The sequence below is a fragment of the Malaya genurostris genome, chromosome 3 (assembly GCF_030247185.1).
Source record: "Malaya genurostris strain Urasoe2022 chromosome 3, Malgen_1.1, whole genome shotgun sequence".
In the NCBI taxonomy this organism is placed as follows: domain Eukaryota; kingdom Metazoa; phylum Arthropoda; class Insecta; order Diptera; family Culicidae; genus Malaya; species Malaya genurostris.
Window position 1 is genome coordinate 269475024 of NC_080572.1, and position 26480 is coordinate 269501503.

The 26480-nt window shown below is 37.6% G+C and overlaps 1 protein-coding gene across 6 annotated transcripts in view; it reads left to right on the forward strand.

Moving 5' to 3' along the window:
• Positions 1–26480, forward strand: part of LOC131439151 (sestrin homolog) — a 119225-nt gene that overhangs the window by 85297 nt on the left and 7448 nt on the right. For all 6 annotated transcript variants that reach the window (XM_058609839.1, XM_058609835.1, XM_058609837.1 and 3 more), the window contains exon 3: positions 26291–26455. In XM_058609839.1, the coding sequence (XP_058465822.1) occupies positions 26312–26455 (144 nt within the window). In that variant the 5' untranslated portion in view covers positions 26291–26311. The remainder of the gene's footprint in view (positions 1–26290; positions 26456–26480) is intronic.

A 26480-nucleotide genomic window follows, 5' to 3' on the forward strand; every position in this document is an offset into this window, starting at 1 on the left:
CTATATTGAACTGCTGCTAGCTCTGCTATATAAACAGATGCAGGTTCTTGAAGCCTAAATGAGGCCGAAACATTATTGTTGAACATACCAAACCCTGACGCTTCTTCAATTCGCGATCCGTCCGTGTAAAACATTTTCTCAGAGTCAATATGCCTGAACTTACTTGAAAATATTTTTGGGATTTCCGTCGAACGTAGATGATCCGGGATTCCACGCACTTCGCGCTGCATGGATGTATCGAAAAATAAAGTTGAGTCAGGGACATTTAGGAGGCTGACACGGATAGGAATATATCTTGAAGGGTTGATTTCCTGTGACATATGGTTAAAATATACTGTCATGAATTTTGTTTGAGATCGAAGCTCGACTAGTCGTTCGAAATTATTAATTACCATGGGATTCAGCACCTCACATCTTATTAGCAGGCGTGATGAAAGCTCCCAAAATCGATCTTTTAATGGAAGAACTCCCGCCAGAACTTCAAGACTCATTGTATGTGTCGAATGCATGCACCCTAAAGCAATTCGCAAACAACGATACTGAATTCGCTCCAGTTTGATAATATGAGAGTTTGCAGCGGAACGAAAGCAAACGCATCCATATTCCATCACTGAAAGTATCGTTGTCTGATACAATTTTATTAGATCTTCCGGATGAGCACCCCACCAAGATCCTGTTATTGTTCGAAGAAAATTTACTCTTTGTTGGCATTTTGTTATCAGAAACCTAATGTGTCCTCCCCACGTGCATTTGGAATCGAACCACACCCCGAGGTATTTAAAAGTTAAAACCTGTTGGATCATTCTTCCCATCATATGGAGCTGAAGCTGCGCGGGATCATGCTTTCTTGAAAAGACGACTAACTCTGTTTTCTCCGCAGAGAATTCGATACCAAGATGAACAGCCCAATCGGACAAGTTATCTAAGGTATCTTGCAATGGTTTATGCAGATCAATAGCTTTGGGTCCAGTAACTGAAACCACGCCATCATCTGCCAATTGTCTTAGTGTACATGGGGTTACTAGACAGCTGTCAATGTCATTTACGTAAAAATTATAGAGGAGCGGACTGAGGCATGAGCCTTGCGGGAGACCCATGTAACTATTTCTGAGTGTTGCCAAATCGCCATGTGAAAAATGCATGTGTTTCTCTGACAAAAGGTTGTGCAAATAATTATTTATAACCGCTGGGAGTCCATTTTGGTGAAGCTTGTCTGAAAGAACATCAATGGAAACTGAATCAAATGCTCCTTTAATGTCTAAAAATACAGATGCCATTTGTTGCTTTTGAGCGAAGGCAATTTGGATGTCAGACGAAAGTAATGCAAGGCAATCATTCGTCCCTTTATTTCTACGGAAGCCAAACTGAGTATCTGACAACAAACCGTTCGTCTCGACCCAAGTTTCGAGACGTCGTAGAATAATTTTTTCGAACAATTTTCTGATGCAGGACAACATCGCAATGGGTCTATATGAGTTGTGATTGGAAGCTGGTTTCCCCGGTTTTTGAATGGCGATAACTTTCACTTGTCTCCAGTCAGGTGGAACAATATTTTGCTCAAGAAACTTGTTGAACAATTCCAACAAACGTCTTTTTGCGAGGTTGGGCAGATTCTTCACCAAGTTGAATTTAATTCTGTCCAACCCTGGAGCGTTATTGTTACAAGACAAGAGTGCTATAGAAAATTCCATCATTGAAAATGGGTTATTAATAAAACCATTATTTGGAGGAGATTCCCGTATAATGCTCTGCGTAGGAACAGAATCTGGGCAAACTTTCCTAGCAAAGTCAAATATCCATCGGTTCGAGTATTCATCACTCTCATTGCCCACGGTACGATTCCTCATTCGTCTGGCCGTGTTCCAAAGAGTGCTCATTGAGGTATCTCTTGACAAACCTTCGACAAAATGTCTCCAATAGCTACATTTTTTGGCTCGAAGTATGCTCTTGTACTTGGTTTCTAAAACCATAAGTTTTTCAAAATTCTGAGGAGTTCCTCCTCCCCGTTTTAGAAACGTCTTGCAAGCATTTTGTTTTGCGAGTTTAGCCTCTGAGCACTCTTTGTCCCACCAGGGGTTGGGAGGCCTTCTGTTAGTCGTTGGCCCAGGAAAGCGTTTAGTTTGGGATTGTTCTGCTGCCTCCAGAATCGAACAAATGAGGAAGTCATATTCTTCAAGTGGAGGGAGCTCTTCCATTGAATTCAAAATACTAGAGATACTACTTTGGTATTTAATCCAGTCGATATTTTTTGTCAAATCATATGGAATACTAGCGGAAGTAGCAATGCAATTGCTACTGCTAATTGCGATGATGATTAGTAAATGATCGCTACCGTGTAAATCAGGCAGTATTTTCCAGGTGCAATCTAGTCGAATTGATGTTGAGCAAAGAGATAGATCTAATGCACTTGGGCGTGCAGGAGGTCTTGGGATCCGTGTAATGCTACCCATATTTAATACCGTCATGCTAAAATTGTCACAAATGTTTTGTATTAAAGATGATCTGCTATCATTGTAAACGGAACCCCACATAATACCGTGCGAATTTAAATCCCCCAGAATCAATCGTGGTGCAGGAAGGGCTTCAACCATTTCATTAAGCTGTTGCTGTCCAACTTGTGCTTTTGGAGGAATATAAACCGAAGCTATGCAAATATCTTTGCCTTTAATGTTTATTTGGCAAGCAACAACTTCTATACTAGAAGTTGAAGGGATGTTTAATCTATAAAAGAAATAGCATTTCTTAATTCCCAAAAGCACTCCACCATACGGAGAGTCTCTATCGAGACGTATAATGTTAAAATCATTAAAATTTAAAGCTATGTTTGAAGTAAGCCATGTTTCGCATAAAGCAAATACATCACATTTTTGACTATGCAATAATATTTTAAATGAATCAAGTTTTGGCATGATGCTTCGACAATTCCACTGCAGGACAGTGATTGTATCATTTGCGACGGTTGATAAATTATCCATCAAAAGATACAAAACCTGAGACAATTGGCCATTGAGCTGATAACTGCTTCAAAAAGGTTCTAGCTATTGGAAGGAATGCCATTATGAGGGTCTTTAAGGGTTCAGATATATTGAATGCTGAGAAAATCCATTCAACAATTTCCGAAAACTTCAGTAATCCTGTTGGTGGCTGTGAAATGGAGCCCACTGGATTATTATCTTTTTCTGTACTAGATCCTGGATTGGTTTGTGAATTTGACAAACCAGGAGGCACAGTCTTAGGTTTTGACTTTTTTTGTTTAATACGGGGATCTTTTTTTGAAGATGAAATTTTAGGTGTCTTTTTTGGTAATTTGGAGGAAGACTTCTTTCTCTTAACTGACCCTTGGGTAGTGATAAACGAATTACCTTCACTATTTTCGTCAGAGTCAGAGTCCTCTGGTTCCTCTAGATTTGAAAACCCGTTTTCGGTTTCCAAAGGGGGGACATCAATGACCGTTTTAAGCATTTCTGCATATGTGCGCTTAGACCGTGCTTTTAAAGAAAGCTTAATTTTGTCTTTGTGCACTTTAAATGCAGTGCATACTGAAATATCATCATGAGGACTATTCCCACAATAAATACATTTTTCAATTTCCTTGTTGCAATCATTATCTTTATGAGGCCCTTCACACTTAATACATTTTGGTTTATTACTACAGTAAGTAGCTGTGTGGCCGAATTTTTTGCAGTTCGTACAATTCATTACATTTGGAACAAAAAGCCGAACAGGGAGGCGAATTTTATCGACATAGACATGGGACGGCAACGCAGACCCGGCAAATGTCACTCGAAACGAGTCTGATGGGCGATAAACTTTTTTTCCTCTTCATGAACTACTGAGTACAGTTGTTTGCACTCCAGTATTTTCACACCCTCAAGCATAGAGTTCTTGAAACGACCAACACCATGCTTGAGTAAATCATCTACCGAAAGACTCGCTTCGGTAACAACACCGTCAATTTCGACATCTTTGGAGGGTATGTAAACTTTATACTCTTTATTGAAATGTTCCGAAGAGACAATATCATTCGCGTGTTTCAAATTATTTACCACAACACGAATTTTATCGTTATTTACTTTTATGATCTCTTTGATTGAAGAGTATCGTGATGTCAAACCTTTATTAATTTGAAAAATGTTTAATGGCTTTGATATACGTCTAAAAAAGACTATCCAAGGCCCAGAAGAGCTCTCCTGATATTTTTTCGTTCGTGGGGGTATCGGATTCATGCTAGGATTTACGTCCATGGATTCATCCATTACATTAAAATTTTTAACTAAACTTTAAAATAAAATTTGAAACCAACACTACACAGTACTCAATCAAAAGGAAAAGAAAAAACTTCTACCTTGAAATTGTTGTCTATCTCCGTTGCACTGCCGTGTAGATCCTCGTTGCTCTAGATGTTCTTGTTGGATGTATCTGGACGTTGATACAATGCTGAAGCTCACTGTAGCGATAGAATATGATGTGATGCTACTGCTACCTGACATCCAGCACCACTCGAATTCCGATTTGCTTTCGTCTTCGCCAGCTGTAACCAGCGCAGGTCACCGGTGTATACCTGCGTGTTGTATGGCAGTGGAAAGACCGAGTTGTCTTGTCTCCTTCTTCCTAGTGCTCCGCACCGATATGCTTCTGCACCGAAGTGCCTTCGCACCGGTGTGCCTTTGCACTCTCCTGCTTCTATGTGCCTTTGCACTCTTCCTCTTCGATGTGCCTTTGCACTCTCCTGCTCAGCACTTGTGGCTGTATATTGCGGCCTGGGTAGAGTTTGGGAAACGCCCTTTGTTGTTTCCTTCACCAGCTTGGCCCAGCACTAGGGCTCTCTTATGCAGCACGACTATACGTTTTAACGGCTGCTGCCAACAGGTTTCTACCTGTAGTTCAACCGTTGTCGTATTTAACGCGTGTAAACCAACCAGCGTTATTAAACTGTACGCTTCTATACACAACCTTCTCGGTTGAACGGCTATTACTGAATGAGAAGTAGGCACTGTTCTGTATATAGTTTTGGCAATATTTATTAAATCTGTATCCTACATGAAAATCGCATGGACGTATACAAATCAATACATTACAGGTGATTCTGTACGAATGGCAACTTTGTCGGTAAATTAAAAAAATAAACACAGTCTAGATGACAGACAGGATGTTTTCGATAGGGTAACGTGGCGCCATCATGACATATGCGAGTACTGTCCCAACTAAAAGAATATTCGAAATGACCGTTAAAATGATTAAAGAATCCAATTTGATTTTCCGGTCTGTTAGTCTGTGGCATTACTTTCTATATGCATTTATATTTCGTCGTCGCAGTAATCAAATAAAAATTAATATTAATTACCTCAATCATATCTGTTTGGTGAGGATATTAATTACGAATGATTTATTAATATTTCATACCTAGCAACAATTACATCAGTCACTTGCAACAAAGTACTTCCAGCGGGGCATCGCAATGAACTCAGTCTTCCATTTGTAAATTGAATGCTACCGTGTATGAACAGCTAATGTGTTGTCAAACAATCACGATAATTGTTACCGTCATCAACGCTGCGTACGATAATTTTGAACAACTCAATATTCAGTTTCATACAACTTAGCACAGTTGTTGCTAATTTTGCCGACCAATTAGTAAATTTTGTGAGTTAATGTTAAGAAGCAATGTTTGATACGAGCGTCCCAGTGCAGTACATTTCTCATTATTCAAAATTATTTGATGAAGATTCATGGTAACGTTTAGCGCTAGCTCAACTCAAAAACCAGAAGCCGCTCGAACGGTTTGCATATCGCAGAACGTGCTTCGAGTGCATGATTTATGACATTCCGGTCGGTAAACCACTGATTGATATTTAGATTTATTTACCGAGGTGGGTTCACCGATAGTGGAAAAATGTTAACAATTCATTGGTACCGATACATATTTGTCATGCAATCAATAAAAATTGTTATGAAATATGAAAACAAACACTAGTGATTGATATCGAAAGATACAATTATCAGCAACATAAATCGCAAAGGGGGCACCACAAATGCATTTTCTAATCTTCGACCGTTTTAATTCAGCTTGATTCGCAGTGCTCACAACTTAAAACTTTCTGGTATCTACAGCAAAATGAATAACAGAAATTACCAAAAAACCGGTTACTCAATTGAGCGATATAATATCATTGTTCTGCAACGGAGGTTATCACGACCATCGCTCACAGTTCCCCTGATGGGGACAATTCGCGCAACAAATGGAACCTGAAATCAAATGTATGTTTCCAAGTGGGAACAACAGCTGTTCGGTGATAGTAGGTAAACACACAGCTCTACCACAAACGCAGTTCTCACCAAAACATCCGCCTCCCTGTATCAGTCTGTTTGCCATACAGTAGATTTGAATAAATGAATACGTCTGGCACCGAGTTCCCGCATGTAATCGTGGAGATCGATGCGCTTAGTGATTACACCTGTTGATAGGCAAAACCTACGTACGGGACTGGGAGAGACGGCGGAAAAGCCGGGAAGCCACTTGGCTGGAGTTGCGCGCTAAATAAACAACAATTGGTCGAAAGTGTTCCACACGACGGGCACCGAGAGATAATCGTAGTCCCACGTTGCTACTCCGTGATTGCGGTGCGGTGCCCACTTCGGGGACTGCAATCACTTTAACTACTGAGCCGATTGGAAGGATTGTTTTTTTGTGGAACTGGTGAAACAGTGAAAAATGGAAGATTCATTTGATATTTGCTAGCTCTACAATTACGATAATCTGTGCGAACTGAAGCAGACTAATTGGTTCTAAATTGATTATAACGATGTGCTAATTATTGTATGAGAAGCGATCATCATCGTTCATCACCGTTTCAAGAAACTATAATAGTCTATTCAGTTAGCGACAAAATTGCTATCGCTTACTCAATTAAATAATTTTTCTATGTTACCAGGGTCGTTTCATATTTCATATTTAAACAAGTGTGCTCTCCTACACTCATAAGAATGTAATAGAAAGAACATTTATTTGAAAAACTTCCTTCGAATGATGTGTGCCTAAAAAATCTGTGGAGAAATTTATGGGTTTAACCCAATCGAGCAGAACACATTTGTTCACTTGTTTATCTGCTAGTTTGTCAACTGACATAATGACATTGAACTTTGTTGATTGTTATTGAAAAAGCCAATCGAATTGAATAGATAGCTGAAGGCATTGGAAACTGCATGGCGAACCCATGCTTGTAACTGGAGTTTTTGCACTTTTCAATGCAGAATAATCAACACAATAAACTGGTTGCCGAACGAGAAAACGTTAGCGTCAGAAACGTTAAAATCTAGTTTTTTTTCTCAGTTCAATGAACTAACTGAACGACAGCTCTCACACCAATTTTTTCAAACATTAAATAAACTTAGACAAATGTGACTGCTGCATTCATGCTCTTTAGGTTCTGCCTAAGAAAATAGTTATGATTATGGTAAACTAACGAACCCTGTTTGACAAAGTGCGCATTTTTTTATGGAGGCTTCAATAATTTGGTAATTCGGCCGGGTAATAATTTCGAAATCTGGTAAGCTGTGTATGCTCTCAAGACAAACTTCTGCAACCATCGTGATATGTTTATATATATATATATATATATATATATATATATATATATATATATATATATATATATATATATATATATATATATATATATATATATATATATATATATATATATATATAATTCGTGATCGGGAAAAATTTTACACTGGAGTATCGTTAAATAGAAATTGTAAGCCCTTGTCACACTGCAAACGATGGTTTAGCATGTAGGGCGCTAGTTTCGCAAGCCACATGCCGTATCTTTGAGTCCCGACCTGCAAGAATTCTTTGTGTTAGTAGGATTGTACAAACAACAAAAAATCATGTTTGCGTTTCAATTGATAGAGCACCGCAATTTACTTCACCTTACATATAACAATATGTAAATATGAATCGTTTTCAGCTTGATCAACTGAATTCAACAGCAAAACAGACGCCAAACTTAAACCAACATGTAATATCAAAGACTGTCCCAGAAAGTATGCACGTAACCAAAAACCGGTGCCATTTCGCAATGGTTCAGAATCTGTCAATTATTATGGCTGCGCCCTGTTGTTTACACTCTTCTCTAACCACTTGTGAAGTTGTTTATTCGTTTTCATTAGTTTGTTTCCGAATGCGTGGACTTTCAGCAGAACAACGTCGAAAAATTGTGTACAAATGGTGCACAGAACGCGGACTGTCACTGAGAAAGATAGCAAACATGGAAGGAGTAAGTGAAAAAGCCGTGCGAAATGCAATCAGGAAGTTCGGTGAGGATAACACCTTTGAGGATAAACCGAAAACGGGTCGAAAAAAAGGTCCTGCTAACCCTCAGTTGGATAAACGTATACTGAAGGCGTTCGAGCAAAAGAAGGAGGTTTCAGTTCGGGATGTGGCAAAAAAAGTGGACACTTCGAAGTCAAATGTTTTTCGTGCTAAAGAACGTTTGAATCTTCGAACCTATAAGAAGCAGAAACAACCAAAAAGTAGTCCGAAACAAGAAGCATCGATCAGGCCGAGGGTTCGAAAGCTGTACAGTACGATTCTTGCTGGAAATTTGAACTGCACAATCATGGACGACGAAACCTACGTGAAACTCGATTACAAATCCTTGCCGGGACCACAACATTATAAGTTGCCAGAAGGGTAAGTGTTAAACCAGTCCGAGACATCGATTGAAGTCGAAAAATTTGGTCAGAAAGCTATGGTCTGCCAAGCAATTTGTAGCTGCGGTAAGATTTCGAAATCCTTCATCACCACTGCTTAAATGAACATCAAAATATACATCAAGGAATGTTTACAAAAACGACTTCTACCCATGATTCGAAGCCACAAGGATCCTGTTGTCTTCTGGCCAGATCTTGCTTCTTGCCACTACTCGAAATCAACGGTAGAATGTTATACTACCAAAAATGTAGAATGGTATACTACCAAAAATCACCTTCGTCCCCCAAAAAACATGGATCCACCAAATTGCCCACAACTTCGACCAATTGAGGAATTTTGGGAATTAACGAAGGCACATCTTAGGAAACATGTCTCGGTAGCAGAAACCATTCAACATTTCGAAAAAGATTGAAAAAATGTGTCAAAACTTGTCACTAAGAAGTCTGTACGAAATTTAATGAGGAACGTTCGCAAGAAAGTGCGCCAGCTAGTCTACAATGTTTAAGTAGCAAATGTTGAGAATAATATTCTGTTGTTGTAGTCTAATATTATCAGTATATCGAATAAAATTTGAATATCTAACACTTGTGAATTATTTACAGCGAAATCAAAGTGCGTCCATACTTTCTGAGACAGTCTTTATGTTATCAACCAAGAAAATACGGCATACTTGAATTTACGTCATGTATACACACTTAAATTAGATTACCGATCTCAGCCGTTCAAATCTTGGCATGTGATTTTCTATCGAATTCTCAGAATAACTATAACTTTTGACGTGAAAACGACTCTCTTTACTATGGGGCCCCTTTTTGAAAGGGTGCAGCCGGGTTTGCATATAAAAACTGCCCCCAAACAAAAATAAAATTGATATAATCTGTTTGAAAGGGTTTGTGTTGGAGATGTTTTTTTTTTTTTTCATATTTTTAACCCTTCAACTACCATATTTGTGTAGTTAGGATGGCTCTTCTGACTTTAATTTTATTTCAATTTTTCAAAAACCTCTTCTCAAAACAATTTTAAACAATCTCTCGTTTTTAGGAGTTATGGAAAACCTTTCTAATTTTTTTCAAAATATTTCAAAATGTATGCATGTGAAAAAATATGCTCAAAATTTTCGAAATTTTTTTATTCGCTCTTACAATTTTGGTACCACTCTAGATTTTACAAAAAAAATCATTTATGAGTACATTACACTGTATTTTTTCAGATTTTTTAAAAATGTTCTATATACAACTTGAGTTCAGAGCTTGAGTATTGACGCAATTAAAAATAACAAAAGAATTTCATTCCTTATGTTATTTATGTATTATATCATTACTAGCTAAATCGAAACAGATGTGCGGGCGTGTGTAAATAGCTTTAAGAATGAAATTCTTTCTTAAGCTCTAAACTCAAGTTGTAGACGGAAACGCATGGTATTTAGTTCTAATACCATGTGAAATGTTTTTAGAACTAAATACCATGCGTCTTCATCGGATGATAATTTGATGGGGACGCATGATTTTTGGAATAATTTTTTGTTTTGAAGTCAACATTTTTAAAAAATCTGAAAAAATACAGTGTAATGTACTCATAAATAGTTTTTTTTTGTAAAATCTAGAGTGCAAGAGCGAATAAAAAAGAATTTTTAACATATTTTTTCAACTAAATACATTTTGAAAAACTCTTAAAAAAAATCCGAAAAGTTGCCCATAACTCCTTAAATATTCATGTTTTTTTCCAATTTTTTGCTAAAAAGGTTTTTGAAAAATTGAAATAAAATGAAAATCAGAAGAATCACCCTAACTCCACAAATATGGCAGTTGAAGGGTTAAACATTTGGAAAATTCATCTCCAATACAAGCCTTTTCAAACAGATTATATCAATTTTATTTCTGGTTGGGGGCAGTTTTTATATGTAAACCCGGTTACACCCTTTACCCTCTGAGAGAGTGAGAAGTTTTTGATCGTGACTATCTCTCATTGTATCTAACGTATCAACATATTTTTTACTACATGCCATCGAAAAAATATGATCATCAATTTATGGTAACATTTTCAGTTGTATGACATAATCACAAATAATTCAAAATTTAAATTCTCTGAAATGTTTGGAATCAACTTGTTTCAATACATTTCATTTCTACATTAGATTTTCAGATATAATTTTGAAAGCTCATAACTCAGTGACCTGTAGAATTATTTATATTATCTAACTATCAATAAATTCGAATTTAATTTTTAAACTTAAACATGAATTGCAATAACATTGAAGTGTTTCAATAGAACACTACTGAAAGTCTGATTTGACCCATGTCAGCACCAAGCAATCAGAACGCGTTCCGATGAAGAGAACAAAATATCTTCTGCTGTACAACTGTATCGGTATAAAAGATGAACATTCAACCTTTCTTGTTACTTTCTTTGCAACGGTTTCTAAGCAAAACATACCTGGAAGCAAGACAGAACACCTCAAGCTTTTGGAACATACAGCAAAACTACACCAAAGGCCTGCTAATCCTGTTGGAATGAAGCGAGTAGCAGAAAGGTGTAAATGAACTTTATTGGAAGGACACTTTTTTGACAACGATTTGCGTGTGCAGCAGTGGAAGTCTAGAATAGACTGGACCAGAATAGACTAGAATAGACTAGAATAGACTAGAATAGACTAGAATAGACTAGACTAGACTAGAATAGACTAGAATAGACTAGAATAGACTAGAATAGACTAGAATAGACTAGAATAGACTAGAATAGACTAGAATAGACTAGAATAGACTAGAATAGACTAGAATAGACTAGAATAGACTAGAATAGACTAGAATAGACTAGAATAGACTAGAATAGACTAGAATAGACTAGAATAGACTAGAATAGACTAGAATAGACTAGAATAGACTAGAATAGACTAGAATAGACTAGAATAGACTAGAATAGACTAGAATAGACTAGAATAGACTAGAATAGACTAGAATAAACTAGAATAGACTAGAATAGACTAGAATAGACTAGAATAGACTAGAATATACTAGAATAGACTAGAATAGACTAGAATAGACTAGAACAGACGAGAATAGACTAAAATAGGCTAGAATAGATCATCATCATGATAGATAATAGACTAAAATAAACTAAAAAAAAATGTATTAATACTTGCCTTATATTTCTCGAAATTTAACACAATGGGATGGGTTTAGGTCCGTTACGATTAAATCTACTCTGTAATCACGGTAGCATTGGCACTCTTTCCCATAGTGGTATCTTTAAAAATTTAAGTTTTTAGTCCGCCGTTTGAAATAGTTTGCCAATGCAAAATTTTTGCGGTAAACATATAAGCATGAGCGTATTTACATCGAGCCGTGACCAAATTGTACGTAACCGGGGAGCTGTCCAACACTCATCGTTAAATACGTTTCATCATCTATTGTTTTATCCTTACTTGCCGATTCACGTTCGGTAGTGCATGTATACAAAAAGCCTATCGCGTTTTTTTCTATGGGTAAATAGATTCGAACATAACGAAACTTTGAATAAATTTTTTTTTAAACAAATCAAAATTTTATACAATACTAAGCCTGTATTTGAAGGATAGACTCGTTAATACAACGTATCAGAAACAGTTTTCGTTTTTTGTTTTATTTTTCCATTTTGCTAACATTTTCAATTTAGTCTTGTCAAGGTCTTTCTCGCTTGCTATGATTCGATCTGTGTGTAGTTTGGAAAACATTCTTGAATACACTTACAACCGGTCAAACTAGGCGTAAACAGAATCTTCGACAACACTCTAAATTTAGGTTGTTTTCAACATACTCAACGTACGTACCCAGCACTAGCTTCTTTGCTACGGATGCCGAAAGATCAACGAAAACAGCTCATTCAAACTTTGTTTGCATCATGTCCCAGTAAATTCGAACATCGGACGCATCGTGCACGAAAGCTTTTGATTGCGTTTCGAGCTTACATAGTGTATCGGTAGAACAAAAGAGTGAAGATATACCAAAGCAGAGAGCGGATACCCAATACTCAGGTGATGAGATATATCGGGGTAGGATTTCCAACCTCAAACATAGGGCCAGAGTTTTTCTGGCCCTAAGAGGCGAATGACCTAAAGGTTAAAGCCTCCATGATCGAGACAAAAGAATGTTTAACACTCTTGCACACCCTATCGGGGAGACGTCGGCTCGAAAATGCCTTGTTTGATATTCCTTCACTCTGTTTCTCTAGCGATACATAATGTAAACATAAAGCTTTTTTAGGTCAGCGCGGTTGATGCAAATGGTGCAGATATGTCCGATGACGGGCCGATCGAAGCGCTACGATCGGCCCTATATCGTGCTCAATCGGTCCGATAATCGGACCGATGATCGGACTTATGCGGGTCTACAAATTTCACTGGGTTCGAGCGACCGAAAGCTGCACTCTGTAGCGCGCGCGTACGTCAAGCTGGGATTCAATCCAAGTGACCACGGAGCGGAAGGTCTACGCGTTTGTTTCGGTGTCCGACTGCTAGGAATGAAAACAACCGCCTGCCGAGCCATGCTGACTGAAGCAATCAACAACAATTTTGTTTGCGATCAATTGCTCGTGGGTGTATTTTTGGCAACCGAAGCTATTCCTTATGTATTGCGTTTGGCAGTGCGTTTTCATTTGTAATGACCTGTGCAAACTGGGTAGGCCAAAACTTGAGCTATATTTAATTAAATGTAAATCATTTTCTGTCGCAGCTAAAGAGTCAATCATCAAAATTATGAATTTGTTTGATTGGTTATGACGTAGAGAAAAGTTTTTATTTACTATACTGACCTGGGTTTTACTAAACATAAGTTTTTATTTTGGTATTATTAATTTACAAAAAAAATTTAATGTAATGGATGATCTCATGGAAGATCATCCGAATCCGATTCCGGATACTAGTAAAAGTTTAAATACTCCGAGGGCTAAACATTATCCACAGGGTACCACTGGGCCATGGATAGTCTATCTTCGAAAAAAAGAAAAGATTTTAAACTTGATGCAAATTACAAAGGATTTGACATCACATTTCTCTGAAGTTAAAGAAATCTGTAAGGTTAATAGAGATAAAATTCGAGTTGTAGTTAACGACTTGAAACAGGCAAACGATATTGTAACCTGTAAATTATTTGCTATTGAATATCGAGTTTACATTCCATCGAAGGAGGTAGAAATTGACGGTGTTGTGACTGAAGCAAGTCTGACAGCAGATGATTTACTTAAAAATGGAGTTGGCCGTTTTAAAAACTCCATGCTTGAGGGAGTTAAGATACTCGAGTGCAAACAATTGTACTCAGCATCTATTGTCGATGGAAAAAAGTCTTATCGTCCCTCAGATTCGTTTCGCGTAACATTTGCCGGATCTGCATTGCCTAGCCATGTCTATATCGATAAAATTCGTCTTCCTGTTCGGCTTTTCGTACCGCATGTTATGAATTGCACGAACTGTAAAAAATTCGGACATACAGCTACTTACTGTAGTAATAAGTCCAAATGTATCAAATGTCAAGGGCCTCATAAGGATAATCTTTGCGATAAAGATGTTGAAAAATGTGTTTATTGTGGGGAAAGCCCTCATGATGATCTTTCAGTGTGCGCTGCATTTAAGCTGCGTAAAGACAAAATGAAGCTTTCTTTAAAAGCACGGTCTAAGCGCACATATGCAGAAATGCTCAAAACGGTCATACATGTCTCCCCTTTGGAAACCGAAAACGGTTTTTCAAATCTTGCGGAGCCAGAGGAATCTGACTCTGACGGAAATAGTGAAGATACCTCGTTTGTCACTCCTCAAGGGTCTGTTAAGAGGAGATTAACAAACCACAAAATACCAAAAAAGACACCTAAAATTATACCTTCAAAAAAAGATCCCCGTGTTAAAGCTAAAAAGCCAAATTTAAAACCAAAAACTGTGCCTCCTGGTTTGTCAAATTCACAAACCAATCCAGGAACTAGCTCAAGAAAAGACAATAATCCAGTGGGCTCCATTTCACATTCACCAACAGGATTACTGAAATTTTCGGAAATTGTAGAATGGATTTTCGCTGCATTCAATATTTCTGAACCTCTAAAGACCATCATAACAGCATTCCTTCCAATAGCTAGAACTTTTTTGAAACAGTTATCAGCTCAATGGCCAGCTCTTACAGGTTTTGTATCATTTGATGGATAATTTATCATCCGCCGCAAATGATTCAATCACTGTCCTGCAGTGGAATTGTCGAAGCATCATGCCAAAACTTGATTCATTTAAAGTTTTGTTGCATAGTCAAAAATGTGATGTATTTGCTTTGTGCGAAACATGGCTTACATCAAACATAGCCTTAAATTTTAATGACTTTAACATTATACGTCTCGACAGAGACTCCCCGTATGGTGGAGTGCTTTTAGGAATTAAGAAATGTTATTCCTTTTATAGATTAAACATTCCTTCGACTTCTAGTATAGAAGTTGTTGCTTGTCAAATAAACATTAAAGGAAAGGACATTTGCATTGCTTCGGTATATATTCCTCCAAGAGCTCAAGTTGGACAACGACAGCTTAATGAAATTGTCGAAGCCCTTCCTGCTCCACGTTTGATTTTAGGAGATTTCAATTCGCACGGAATGATGTGGGGTTCCGTTTACAATGATAGCAGATCATCTCTAATATATAATATTTGCGACAATTTTAGCATGACGGTACTAAATATGGGTAGCATGACACGGATCCCAAGACCTCCTGCACGCCCAAGTGCATTAGATTTATCTCTTTGTTCGACTTCAATTCGACTAGATTGCACCTGGAAAGTATTTCCTGATTTACATGGTAGCGATCATTTACCAATCATCATCTCAATTAGCAGTAACAAAGGCATTGCTAATTCAGTTAATATTCCATATGATTTGACAAAAAATATTGACTGGATTAAATACCAAAGTAATATTTCAAGTGTCTTAACTTCAATGGAAGAGCTTCCCCCACTTGAAGAATATGACTTCCTCGTTTGTTCGATTCTGGAGGCCGCAGAACAAGCCCAAACCAAACGATTTCTTGGTCCATCGTCTAACAGAAGACCTCCAAATCCTTGGTGGGACAAAGAGTGCTCAGATGCTAAACACGCGAAACAAAATGCTTTCAAGACGTTTTTAAAACGAGGAGGAGGAACTCCTCAGAATTTTGAAAAATTCTTGGTTTTAGAAACCAAGTACAAGAACATACTTCGGGTTAAGAAATGCAGCTATTGGAGACATTTTGTGGAAGGTTTGTCAAGAGAAACCTCAATGAGCACTCTTTGGAATACGGCCAGACGAATGAGGAATCGTAACGTAGGAAATGAGAGTGAGGAGTACTCGAATCGATGGATATTTGATTTTGCGAGGAAAGTTTGTCCAGATTCCGTTCCTACGCATAGCATTGTTAGGGAGTCTTCTTCAAATGATGATTCCATTGATAGCCCCTTTTCAATGATGGAATTTTCCATAGCACTCATGTCTTGTAACAATAACGCTCCTGGATTGGACAGAATTAAATTCAACTTGGTGAAGAATCTGCCCGACCTCGCAAAAAGACGTTTGTTGGAATTGTTCAACAAGTTTCTTGAGCAAAATATTGTTCCACCTGACTGGAGACAAGTGAAAGTTATCGCCATTCAAAAGCCGGGGAAACCAGCTTCCAATCACAACTCATATAGACCCATTGCGATGTTGTCCTGCATCAGAAAATTGTTCGAAAAAATTATTCTACGACGTCTCGACACTTGGGTCGAGACGAACGGTTTGTTGTCAGATACTCAGTTTGGCTTCCGTAGAAATAAAGGGACGAATGATTGCCTTGCATTACTTTCGTCTGACATCCAAATTGCCTTCGCTCAAAAGCAACAAATGGCATCTGTATTTTTAGACATTAAAGGAGCATTTGATTCAGTTTCCATTGATGTTCTTTCAGACAAGCTCCACCAACATGGACTCCCAGCGGTTATAAATAATTATTTGCACAACCTTTTGTCAGAGAAACGCATGCATTTTTCACATGGCGATTTGGCAACAATCAGAATTAGCTACATGGGTCTCCCGCAAGGCTCATGCCTCAGTCCGCTCCTCTATAATTTTTACGTGAATGACATTGACAGCTGTCTAGTAACCCCATGTACACTAAGACAATTGGCAGATGATGGCGTGGTTTCAGTTACTGGATCCAAAGCTATTGATCTGCAAAAACCATTGCAAGATACCTTAGATAAATTGTCCGTTTGGGCTGTTCATCTTGGTATCGAATTCTCTGCGGAGAAAACAGAGCTGGTCGTCTTTTCAAAAAAGCATGATCCCGCGCAACTTCAGCTTCATATGATGGGAAGAATAATCGAACAGGTTTTGACTTTCAAATACCTCGGGGTGTGGTTTGATTCCAAATGCACGTGGGGAGGACACATTAGGTATCTGATAACGAAATGCCAACAAAGAGTAAATTTTCTTCGAACAATAACAGGGTCTTGGTGGGGTGCTCATCCGCAAGATCTAATAAAATTGTATCAGACAACGATACTTTCAGTGATGGAATATGGATGCGTTTGTTTTCGTTCCGCTGCAAATTCTCATATTATCAAACTTGAGCGAATTCAGTACCGTTGTTTGCGAATTGCTTTAGGCTGCATGCATTCGACACATACAATGAGTCTTGAAGTTCTGGCGGGAGTTCTTCCATTAAAAGATCGATTTTGGGAGCTTTCATCACGCCTGCTAATAAGATGTGATGTGCTGAATCCCATGGTAATTAATAATTTCGAACGACTAGTCGAGCTTCGATCTCAAACAAAATTCATGACAGTATATTTTAACCATATGTCACAGGAAATCAACCCTTCAAGATATATTCCTATCCGTGTCAGCCTCCTAAATGTCCCTGACTCAACTTTATTTTTCGACACATCCATGCAGCGCGAAGTGCGTGGAATCCCGGACCACCTACGCTCTATGGAAATCCCAAAAATATTTTCAAGTAAGTTCAGGCATATTAACTCTGAGAAAATGTTTTACACGGACGGATCGCGAATGGAAGAAGCGACAGGGTTTGGTATGTTCAACAATAATGTTTCGGCCTCATTCAAGCTTCAAGAACCTGCATCTGTTTATATAGCAGAGTTAGCAGCAGTTCATTATAGCTTGAATGTAATCGTCACATTATCTCCAAACCATTATTTCCTCTTCACAGATAGTCTGAGTGCAATTGAAGCCATTCGCTCAAACGCTGCTGGCAAAAATGAACCGTTTTTCTTGGGTAAAATAAAACAGTGTCTGAACGACATATTGAATAATAATTATCTAATCACAATAGTTTGGGTTCCGGCTCATTGCTCCATTCCAGGCAATGAAAGAGCCGATATTTTAGCCAAACGTGGTGCTATTGAGGGTGAAATTTATGAGAGACCGATTGCTTTCAACGAATTCTATAGCGCGTCTCGCCAAAGAACACTTGCCAGCTGGCAAGCTTCTTGGGATAAAGATGATCTGGGTCGGTGGATGCACTCAATTATTCCTAAAATATCGACAAAGGCATGGTTCAGGGGACTGGATGTGAGTAGAGATTTCATTCGTGTGATGTCCAGACTCATGTCCAATCACTACACGTTAGATGCACATCTCCTTCGAATTGGACTTTCCGAGACTAATCATTGTGCTTGCGGCGAAGGTTACCGCGATATTGACCATGTTGTTTGGACATGCGTGGAGTTTCGTGATGTCAGATCTCAACTAATAAATTCCTTGCGTACCCAAGGTAGACTATCCAATGTCCCAGTTCGCGACATTCTTGCTTGTCGTGACCTTCCATACATGAAACTTCTTTATCATTTCATTAAATCCATTGGAGTTCCAATTTAAATTTTATTTTATGTTAAACTGTTTTCTCTTCCATGAGTTCAACCAATAGCCAACTATAGGATATTGAATATAAGTGGTGAACTGATACAAACAATCCTGAAATAGTTATAAGATCATGTACAAAATAAATGTATTTTATTTAATGTAATTTAAAATAGCAACTCGCTTGATAAAAACAGTGTTTAGATTAACTAATGAGTACCAACATACTAATATGATATTCGAAATGTATTAGGTTTAAACTACTATGTATTGTGGATGCCACGGCGAAGAAAAACTTATGTATATTGCCTATGAAATAAACGTATTTATGAAAAAAAAAAAAAATATACTGACCTGGGTGTCATTGCCATAGAATTTACAATTTTCCCCATGTCACGAATTGTGCGAATTTTTGGCAATCTAAAGTAGATACTGTTATGTATCAATAACACTGACACTATAAACCTAAAGATGCTTTCTGGGTGGTGTTTTATCACATTCAGAGGTTACGGGTTCGCATTCTGTTGCTGGGGTAAATTCGGATTAAAAACATCTAAAATGTGGTCAGGTTTTAAATACTTACAGCTGAGCTAAATTTGAACAAATTTTCGATATCATTGACATGTTTGACATATGTTTGATTATAAGAAATCAAAAACTCAACTTTTGTTCAATTTTCTAGCACTGTTACGGCTTTTTATAACAGAGACGACCATATTGAGTTAATGGGTTTACTTTGTTCCAAAGATTCGATAAATTTGATTTTCACTTACCTAATGTGCAGTTTGTCGCTGTTATTGAGAATTGCGTTGCGTATCTCTCTGGGTTCGGAAGAAGCTACTTAATAGGCCTCTTGCTTTTCTCAGAAGTTACCAATTTTTTTCACTGAAATTTTAATGAAACTGAAAGTCCGTCATGACAATAGATTACTATAAAGTTGTGGTAGTGATGGATCAATCACATCTGGAAAAATGTCCTATTATATGTAATTTTTGATGTTCGTTCCATAGTAGTTTTTAGAGGGAGAAAGAACTAGTGAACATCTTTACCAATGCTTCGTTTTTCTAAAATTAGTCAAAGTTATCGTCCCATGTTTTTGCGGGTAAAATGCCCTGAATTGTATAGGAAAAATGCATAAGAATTCATTTACAAAAATTATGTATAGGCTATCAATTTAATGAATAATAGTTAACAATCTTCCATCTGGCAAATATTTCGTCCACGAACTGGTCAAAACTTATGTTGGATGTTGACCCGTTGTTAAAGATCATCCTGCTTCGAATAATCGTCACTTCGCGTAATTTAAATTTTTTTTTTCATATTTTCCACAATCACGCAATCAGGAAAAACCCATCGGCGTCGACGCGGGATTTGGCCAAGCAGTTCAACACCAGCATTGGGATGATTCAACGGATCAAAGTTTGGAACTCCCTGAAAACGTACAAGAAACAGAAGGTGCCGAAAAAGTCCCTGGTACAGCAAGTTCAGGCCAAAACAATAGCGCGAAAACTGTATAACCGGATTCTACAGAATAAAGACGGATGCATTCTGATCGACGACGAAACCTACGCCAAGGAAGACTCTCGAGCGCTGCCCGGATCGCAATATTATACGAAATCGGTGTACCAGGACCTGAACGACGTTGACACCACGGTGGCGATGGAAAAGTTTGGGCAGAAGGTGTTGGTCTGACAAGCAATTTGTACCTGTGGTTTGCGGTCGTCGATTTTCTTCACGGAGGGCACAATTAACGCCAAGGTGTACGAGGAAGAATGTTTGAAGAAGAGAATACTGCCACTGTACAGAAAGCATAAGGCTCCTCCTCTCTTCTGGCCGGATTTGGCTTCAGCCCACTACGCCAACTCCGTTCTACAGTGGTTGTCAAAAAATAATGTACAATTCGTGGAAGAGGACATCAACCCACCGAACTGCCCGTATCTTCGGCCAATTGAAAGCTATTGTGCAATTGTCAAGCGGCACTTTCGGAAGGAAGGTACAGTGTCCCAAAACATGCAGGAGTTTAAGAAAAACTGGACAGCTGTCACCAGAGAAAGTCACAAAAGTAACTGTGCAGAATTTAATGAAGAATGTCAAGTCCAAAGTGCGAGCGTTTCACAGAAACTAGGATTTTCTTCAATATAATCAGTGAAATGCATAAAAATGTAATTTTTCTACAATATATCGAAAACTGATGTCAAAATATGTATTTTTCGCTTTTTTATTCAATAATCAATGTTGCTAACTACTTTTCGATACACTTTTTATTTTTCAATGCATTCAGCGAGTATTTGTTCGTAATTTTGAGAAATAATGTTGACGGAAGATAGTCAAGCATGTAACTCTCACGTGTTAATTACTTTAGTTACGAGATAGAAACATTTCCTTAGGGGATGCGTTTACCCCTAATATTTGACAGATTTGCTTTGAACGCCTTTTGCGAGAGGCAATTAGTTTCCATTTGTTCATTAGATATTGCGTATTCTTTCAGTAAGTCGATTGTTTCGGCCGCAGTATGACAAGTAGTAGCATCCTGTTGAAACCACATCCACATCTTGATGATTTGGCAACAAAAATCCATTGATCATGGTTCTGTATCGATTTCCGTTCACGGTAACGCGTCGTCTTTACTCATTTTTAAAGAAATAAGGACCGCACCAAAAGGTACATTCATCGGAATCCATCGTAATTCTTGAACGGCGTGTGGAATCTCTTTTCTCCAAATACGGCAATTACGTTTTTTATGGAGGTCTCAGACGGACGATTACGTGCACCATAAAATTCACGAAGTAAGACAGTTTTAATGGAACACTGATTTTGAAAATAAATTTCCACGATTTGGAAGCGTTGTTCTTGAGTTAACCTGTTCGTAATGATTTTCCAAACAATACTGAGTAGAAACGTCACTTTACACTGTCAAAACAACTTTCAGACAATAGAGTAAACCATTGAAAAAACCTTCTAAAAAACACCCTTTAGTTTTTGATTAATTTACATTTTTATTATTTCTATCATGATTCATTTTTATTCACAATTTGTTTAAAATTACAGCACTTAGAAAACGTTCACATTTTCATATTCTAAGACTCGCCACTTTTGTAGTCTATTTATCACAATATTCATTCATTTTGAAATACTTTTAAGTGTTAAAACATGTAATTTTAGGCGCCTGTGTGAAAGACTGATTTTGCTTGCCACAGATCCAAGTCATTTGACGAACTACGTTTTTTTTAATCGGGACAAATGTGGATTTGGGTCACCTTTGAATTTAATGATTTTTTTCTATTTAAAAAAAATCTTCAGAACTCCACAGTAATATTCATATTTATAAGCAAGATATTATTGCATCATTAATTAAATCAACACAGTTCGTTCCCCGGTTCTAATCTTTTCATTATCGTATCAGGTCAGCAAAACTTTCTGACCCTGTAAGCGGGGGTTTCGAATTGAATCTAGGTAGGCCGCGTAAATTGTGATCGTCCTACCAACAATCGTAGTATGCCCGTCGCCAAGGATACAGTTGATTGTAAGCTTTCGCATTATTTGTGCCAATAATTTACCTTAGTGATCGAATGATTGACCGAATTGATAGAAAATAAGTGACGCACGTTACGTTTTACGTGCAACCCAATTTTTTTATATCGACTGTAGAGATGCAATCATGTGGTCATTCGCCTCGTGGACCAAAAAACTTTCTGAGTCTATGAGCGAGGTTAGGAATCGAACCCAGGTATGTATATTGCGAAGAAGACATCGACTTACTTACTTGCTAAAACTTTTAATTTTGCGCTATGAAACACTAAAGTAGCTAAATTGAAGAAGACAAATTGTTCATTTTCGTTTTTTTTTGTTTTTGGAAGCAAAAATCCTAATCTAGCGCACAACTTGGCTCGAGGGGCTCGCCAGTGACTGTTTACAGCGCTTGTCAGCTAATTAAGGTCGCCAGACCGACCGGCCGATCAGACGTGAGCTAAATTTCGCGAGTTTCGCGAGTTTGTTTTGCTCGTGCTCGGTTTAATGACCATAGCCTGGGGAACGATGTACAAATGTGCTGGCGGGTCGGTGCTACTGATAGCGAGGTTCCTATTCTCGTTTTGGCCTGGGATCGAACGAATTTGCTTCATCGAGCGATAATGCTGCGACGAATCGGCTGAACATCGGTATTTAATTATTGAGATGTCGCTATAGTTAATGGGTTTTTACGATTAGATGTCTGAACTGACGCAGTGACCCGACGAATGATTTGTTGTTATATTTACCCGGATTTCGCTAGATTGTAGTATTTATGTGCTGAATACTGTGAAGGTTATTTCGCTCACATTGAATGTGTAGATTTTGGCTTTCAAAACGAATGTTGTTGCGCACTACCTAAACGCGATTTTCTCATCGAACTCTTACTTTCCAAGTAACGAGGGTTAGATTTGCTCGGGTACACCTAAAATCAATAGATTTGATTTATGAACTTGTTTAATGTCAAAATTTAATAATATTTTGATCAACGGGAAATTTTATACTGTTTCAGTAACTATGTCAAAAACGCAAAAGAATTTAAGAATTTGAGTTTTCATCACATCATTTTTTTTTTAGCTTTGATCAGCGATTTACTGGAACATCCTACAACTCGCTAACTAGTCGATTACGGTATTCAAACGAATTGCTATCATTCGTGTTTTGGTCAAAATATCAGTTAATCCTTAATGAGAAGTAACTAACCCTAAGAAACTACTGGAATACTCTGTTTTGCACTGAGATGATTTTTTGAAATAAAAATAAGCTCAGAGGCAGGACTCGAACCTGCGTTCCTATGGCGGAAATGGTAAAACGCATATGCACGGATTGCATAAGAACGCAGGTTCGAGCCCTGCCTCTGGGCGTGTGTTGTTTCCCTAAAAAGTCATATTTTCTGTGAGTTTTTCATTCATTTAACATTTTCAATCTATGTTTCCACTCAGGTTTTGCAAAACGAAACTTAGTTAGGGCAACTTTACGTCAAACCAACTAAAAATGGTAAATCGTATAGGAATACTATTATTCGTCAAGTATTTATAATTGAAATTAAATACAGAAGAATAGGAATGTAGGACATTCCATGTAAAAAACATTTGATAAAATTAAATTCAATACCGTGATCTATCACTTTATTTAGTTATTCAACGAATGATGACTGCTTTAGTTTCTTAGCTGTTTTTGTTTACTTTTAAACTAGAACATCTAATTTTACATATACCATTGGCAAGATTTTCATTTATGTCTGCTTTCAGATAAGGTGTTGTGATGCTTCGAATAACTTGTGTTCACGTTCGGTTGACGTTCTGTTTGACGTTCTGAAGCCCGGTGACACAAAATTATAATGCAATGACTGGATACCAAAGCGTCGTAAATACTTTCACTATTATTAGCATAGGTTAATACTCTCTATCTGCTTCAATGGTCTCACACGATTGCATCAGAATTCTGGCAGAAAGAATTTTTGGCATTACTTACCGTGGTGGGTGACGATCTAGTCTAGATGTTTACGTAAACAAAATTTATACGTGCGGTTCAATTCATAAGAATGTAAGCTATTCAAAGTGTACACGGTGTAGGTAATTTGTTTATTATGAATTTTCGCTATTTAGAGGAGTGTGAAATCACCGACCCAGAGATGGGTCGGACGCATTCAGGTCAGCCCGAAGGGCTTACATTCGCTTCGGGTGCAACGGTTTTTAGGGCGGCAAATCATTCCTTGGGGACCTTTTTTTTTGCTCACAAATTCGATCCCTCCAAAGATGTAGTCGAGGAAACGTTTTTTTTTGCTCACTAAACCAACAACGGCGGCGGCAAAATCGAGTTTGACACCGGGCGCTAATTTTCCTAAAAACGCCACTTGTTACACACCTATATTTTTCTCCCCGATCACGGTGAAACTTTGAACATGTTTGAACAGTCACGTATTTGAAAAACTTTAAAATTTCAGAGCTGCTGAATCTGACCGACAATTTGCATGCTATTGCCTATTGTTGTTTATTACAATCAGATTTACAATATGTAATGAACGTTTGACTTTTAAATTTTATTATTATTTCAATGATGTCAATTCACCCGGCGATCGATCACCATTAGGTTAAAGCCAAAGGGTCAAAGTCATCGAAATAAAAAAAAAAGATGTCAGCATTTTGTTGGCGGTTGTACTATTAGGTTCAACGAGTAAAATCTTTAAAAAAATATCAGAATCATTATTATTAAATTATTTATTATCATTTTTTTCAATAATACAGAATTTAATATCTCTTCTTCTGTAAACGGAATTCTTCGCTCCTTCATTTTTAACGGAAATTAAAAAAAAACTATGGGTAACCAAATCTTCAATTTCAATTTAGCTACTACTCTTTACAAGGAAGTGCTAGAGTGAAAATTTTATGTAAAAATATCGAGTTGTTCCTGAGATATGGTTGCTCGAAGTGGGACATGATATTTTCGCAACGGTGAATGTTGTGCACTGTAAAGGCTCACAAGTTGATTCTGAAACAATTAATCTTCTGTGTTTTTTGTTTGTGAGTTCTCTATGGAACGCCTTTTTCGTTTTTTGTAACGATTTTTATTTTAAACTACAAAAACATTTGCAAAATTCTATGTTTGCGGTTTCTTTTTCCTTACCACCACGTACCGATGCGTATCGATTTTGCATCATTTTTTATGACAGTTTGAAAGTTTTGATACTCATTGCCCTATAATTTCGGAACCGGAAATCGGATCTGGATAAAATTGCACAGTGTCTTTTAAGACACTGAGAGTTTTAGTTTGAATTATGATTGGTGAAAATCGGTTTAACGGTTGCTGAGAAATCGAAGTGAGTTCCGGTTTTGGATCTTTTCTTCACTGTTATCGGTGATTCCGGAAGCGAAAACCGGGGACTAGTAGTCCTAAAGTAGATTTATATATCCACTAACTAACAAGATCTGCAAACTAGACAAATTTAGCAGTAAATTTTATAAAAATGTGTACCATCGTTTGTCAAAAAATTCTCATGAAATTGAAAATTCTCAATAATTACTCTGTAATACCGGAACCAATCGGATCTGGATCAATTTTTAGAGTACTTTTTTAAAAACTTCAAGACCTTTTATTTTGTGTCTTAGTTTGTAAAAATCAGTTGAGAAATTTCCGAGGAAATTGAGTGTGCCTTTTCTCATGGATTTTCCTTGTAAATCCGGAACCGGAAGTCGAATAGAGATAAAATTCAATAGCGATCTATGGGAACATACGACCTCTCATTTGAATCGAAGTTTGTGAAACACACACACACACACAAACACACATGTTTACTATCAGGACAGGCCCGGGTTGGCAGTTCAATGCAATGACGCTGGTCTTACAAGCCAGTTGTCTCATGTTCGAGCTCCAACCTGGAAGGATTCTTAGTGTCAGTAGAGTCGAAGTACTAGCCATTTAATGATTCTGTAAGCTAAGAATCGGTTGCGAAGTCTGTTGAAAAAGAAAGATCAAATTCCACAAAAGAAATATAATGTCCGAACTTTACTTCTTTTCACTATCAGGAAAAAATTATAAAAAAATTATATCAGATAATGTTGTCTAACTTTACTTGAAAATTAATATAAAAACTAAAACGTTCCGCAGAGTCATAGTGGTTTCTAGTTAGTATATCTGCAACCTGAAACCATCTGAATTTAAATTTCACACATTTGAACAGCAAAGCTCAGCTACTCCAGATACTAACTTGGGTTTCATTTTCATCTTCAATTTACAGTACGGTTCAAAAAACCCACTGATGGACAACGCCAATCTGGATCACGTGACGAAGGTGATTGCATACCACCCCCGCTACCTGGAGCACTACCTCAACACCCAGAACTTTGTGGTGCACTGTGATGGACCGTTGCCATTCGAGTATCGATTTTACATTGCCATCATGGTAAGTGCAAATTGAGTGAATATCG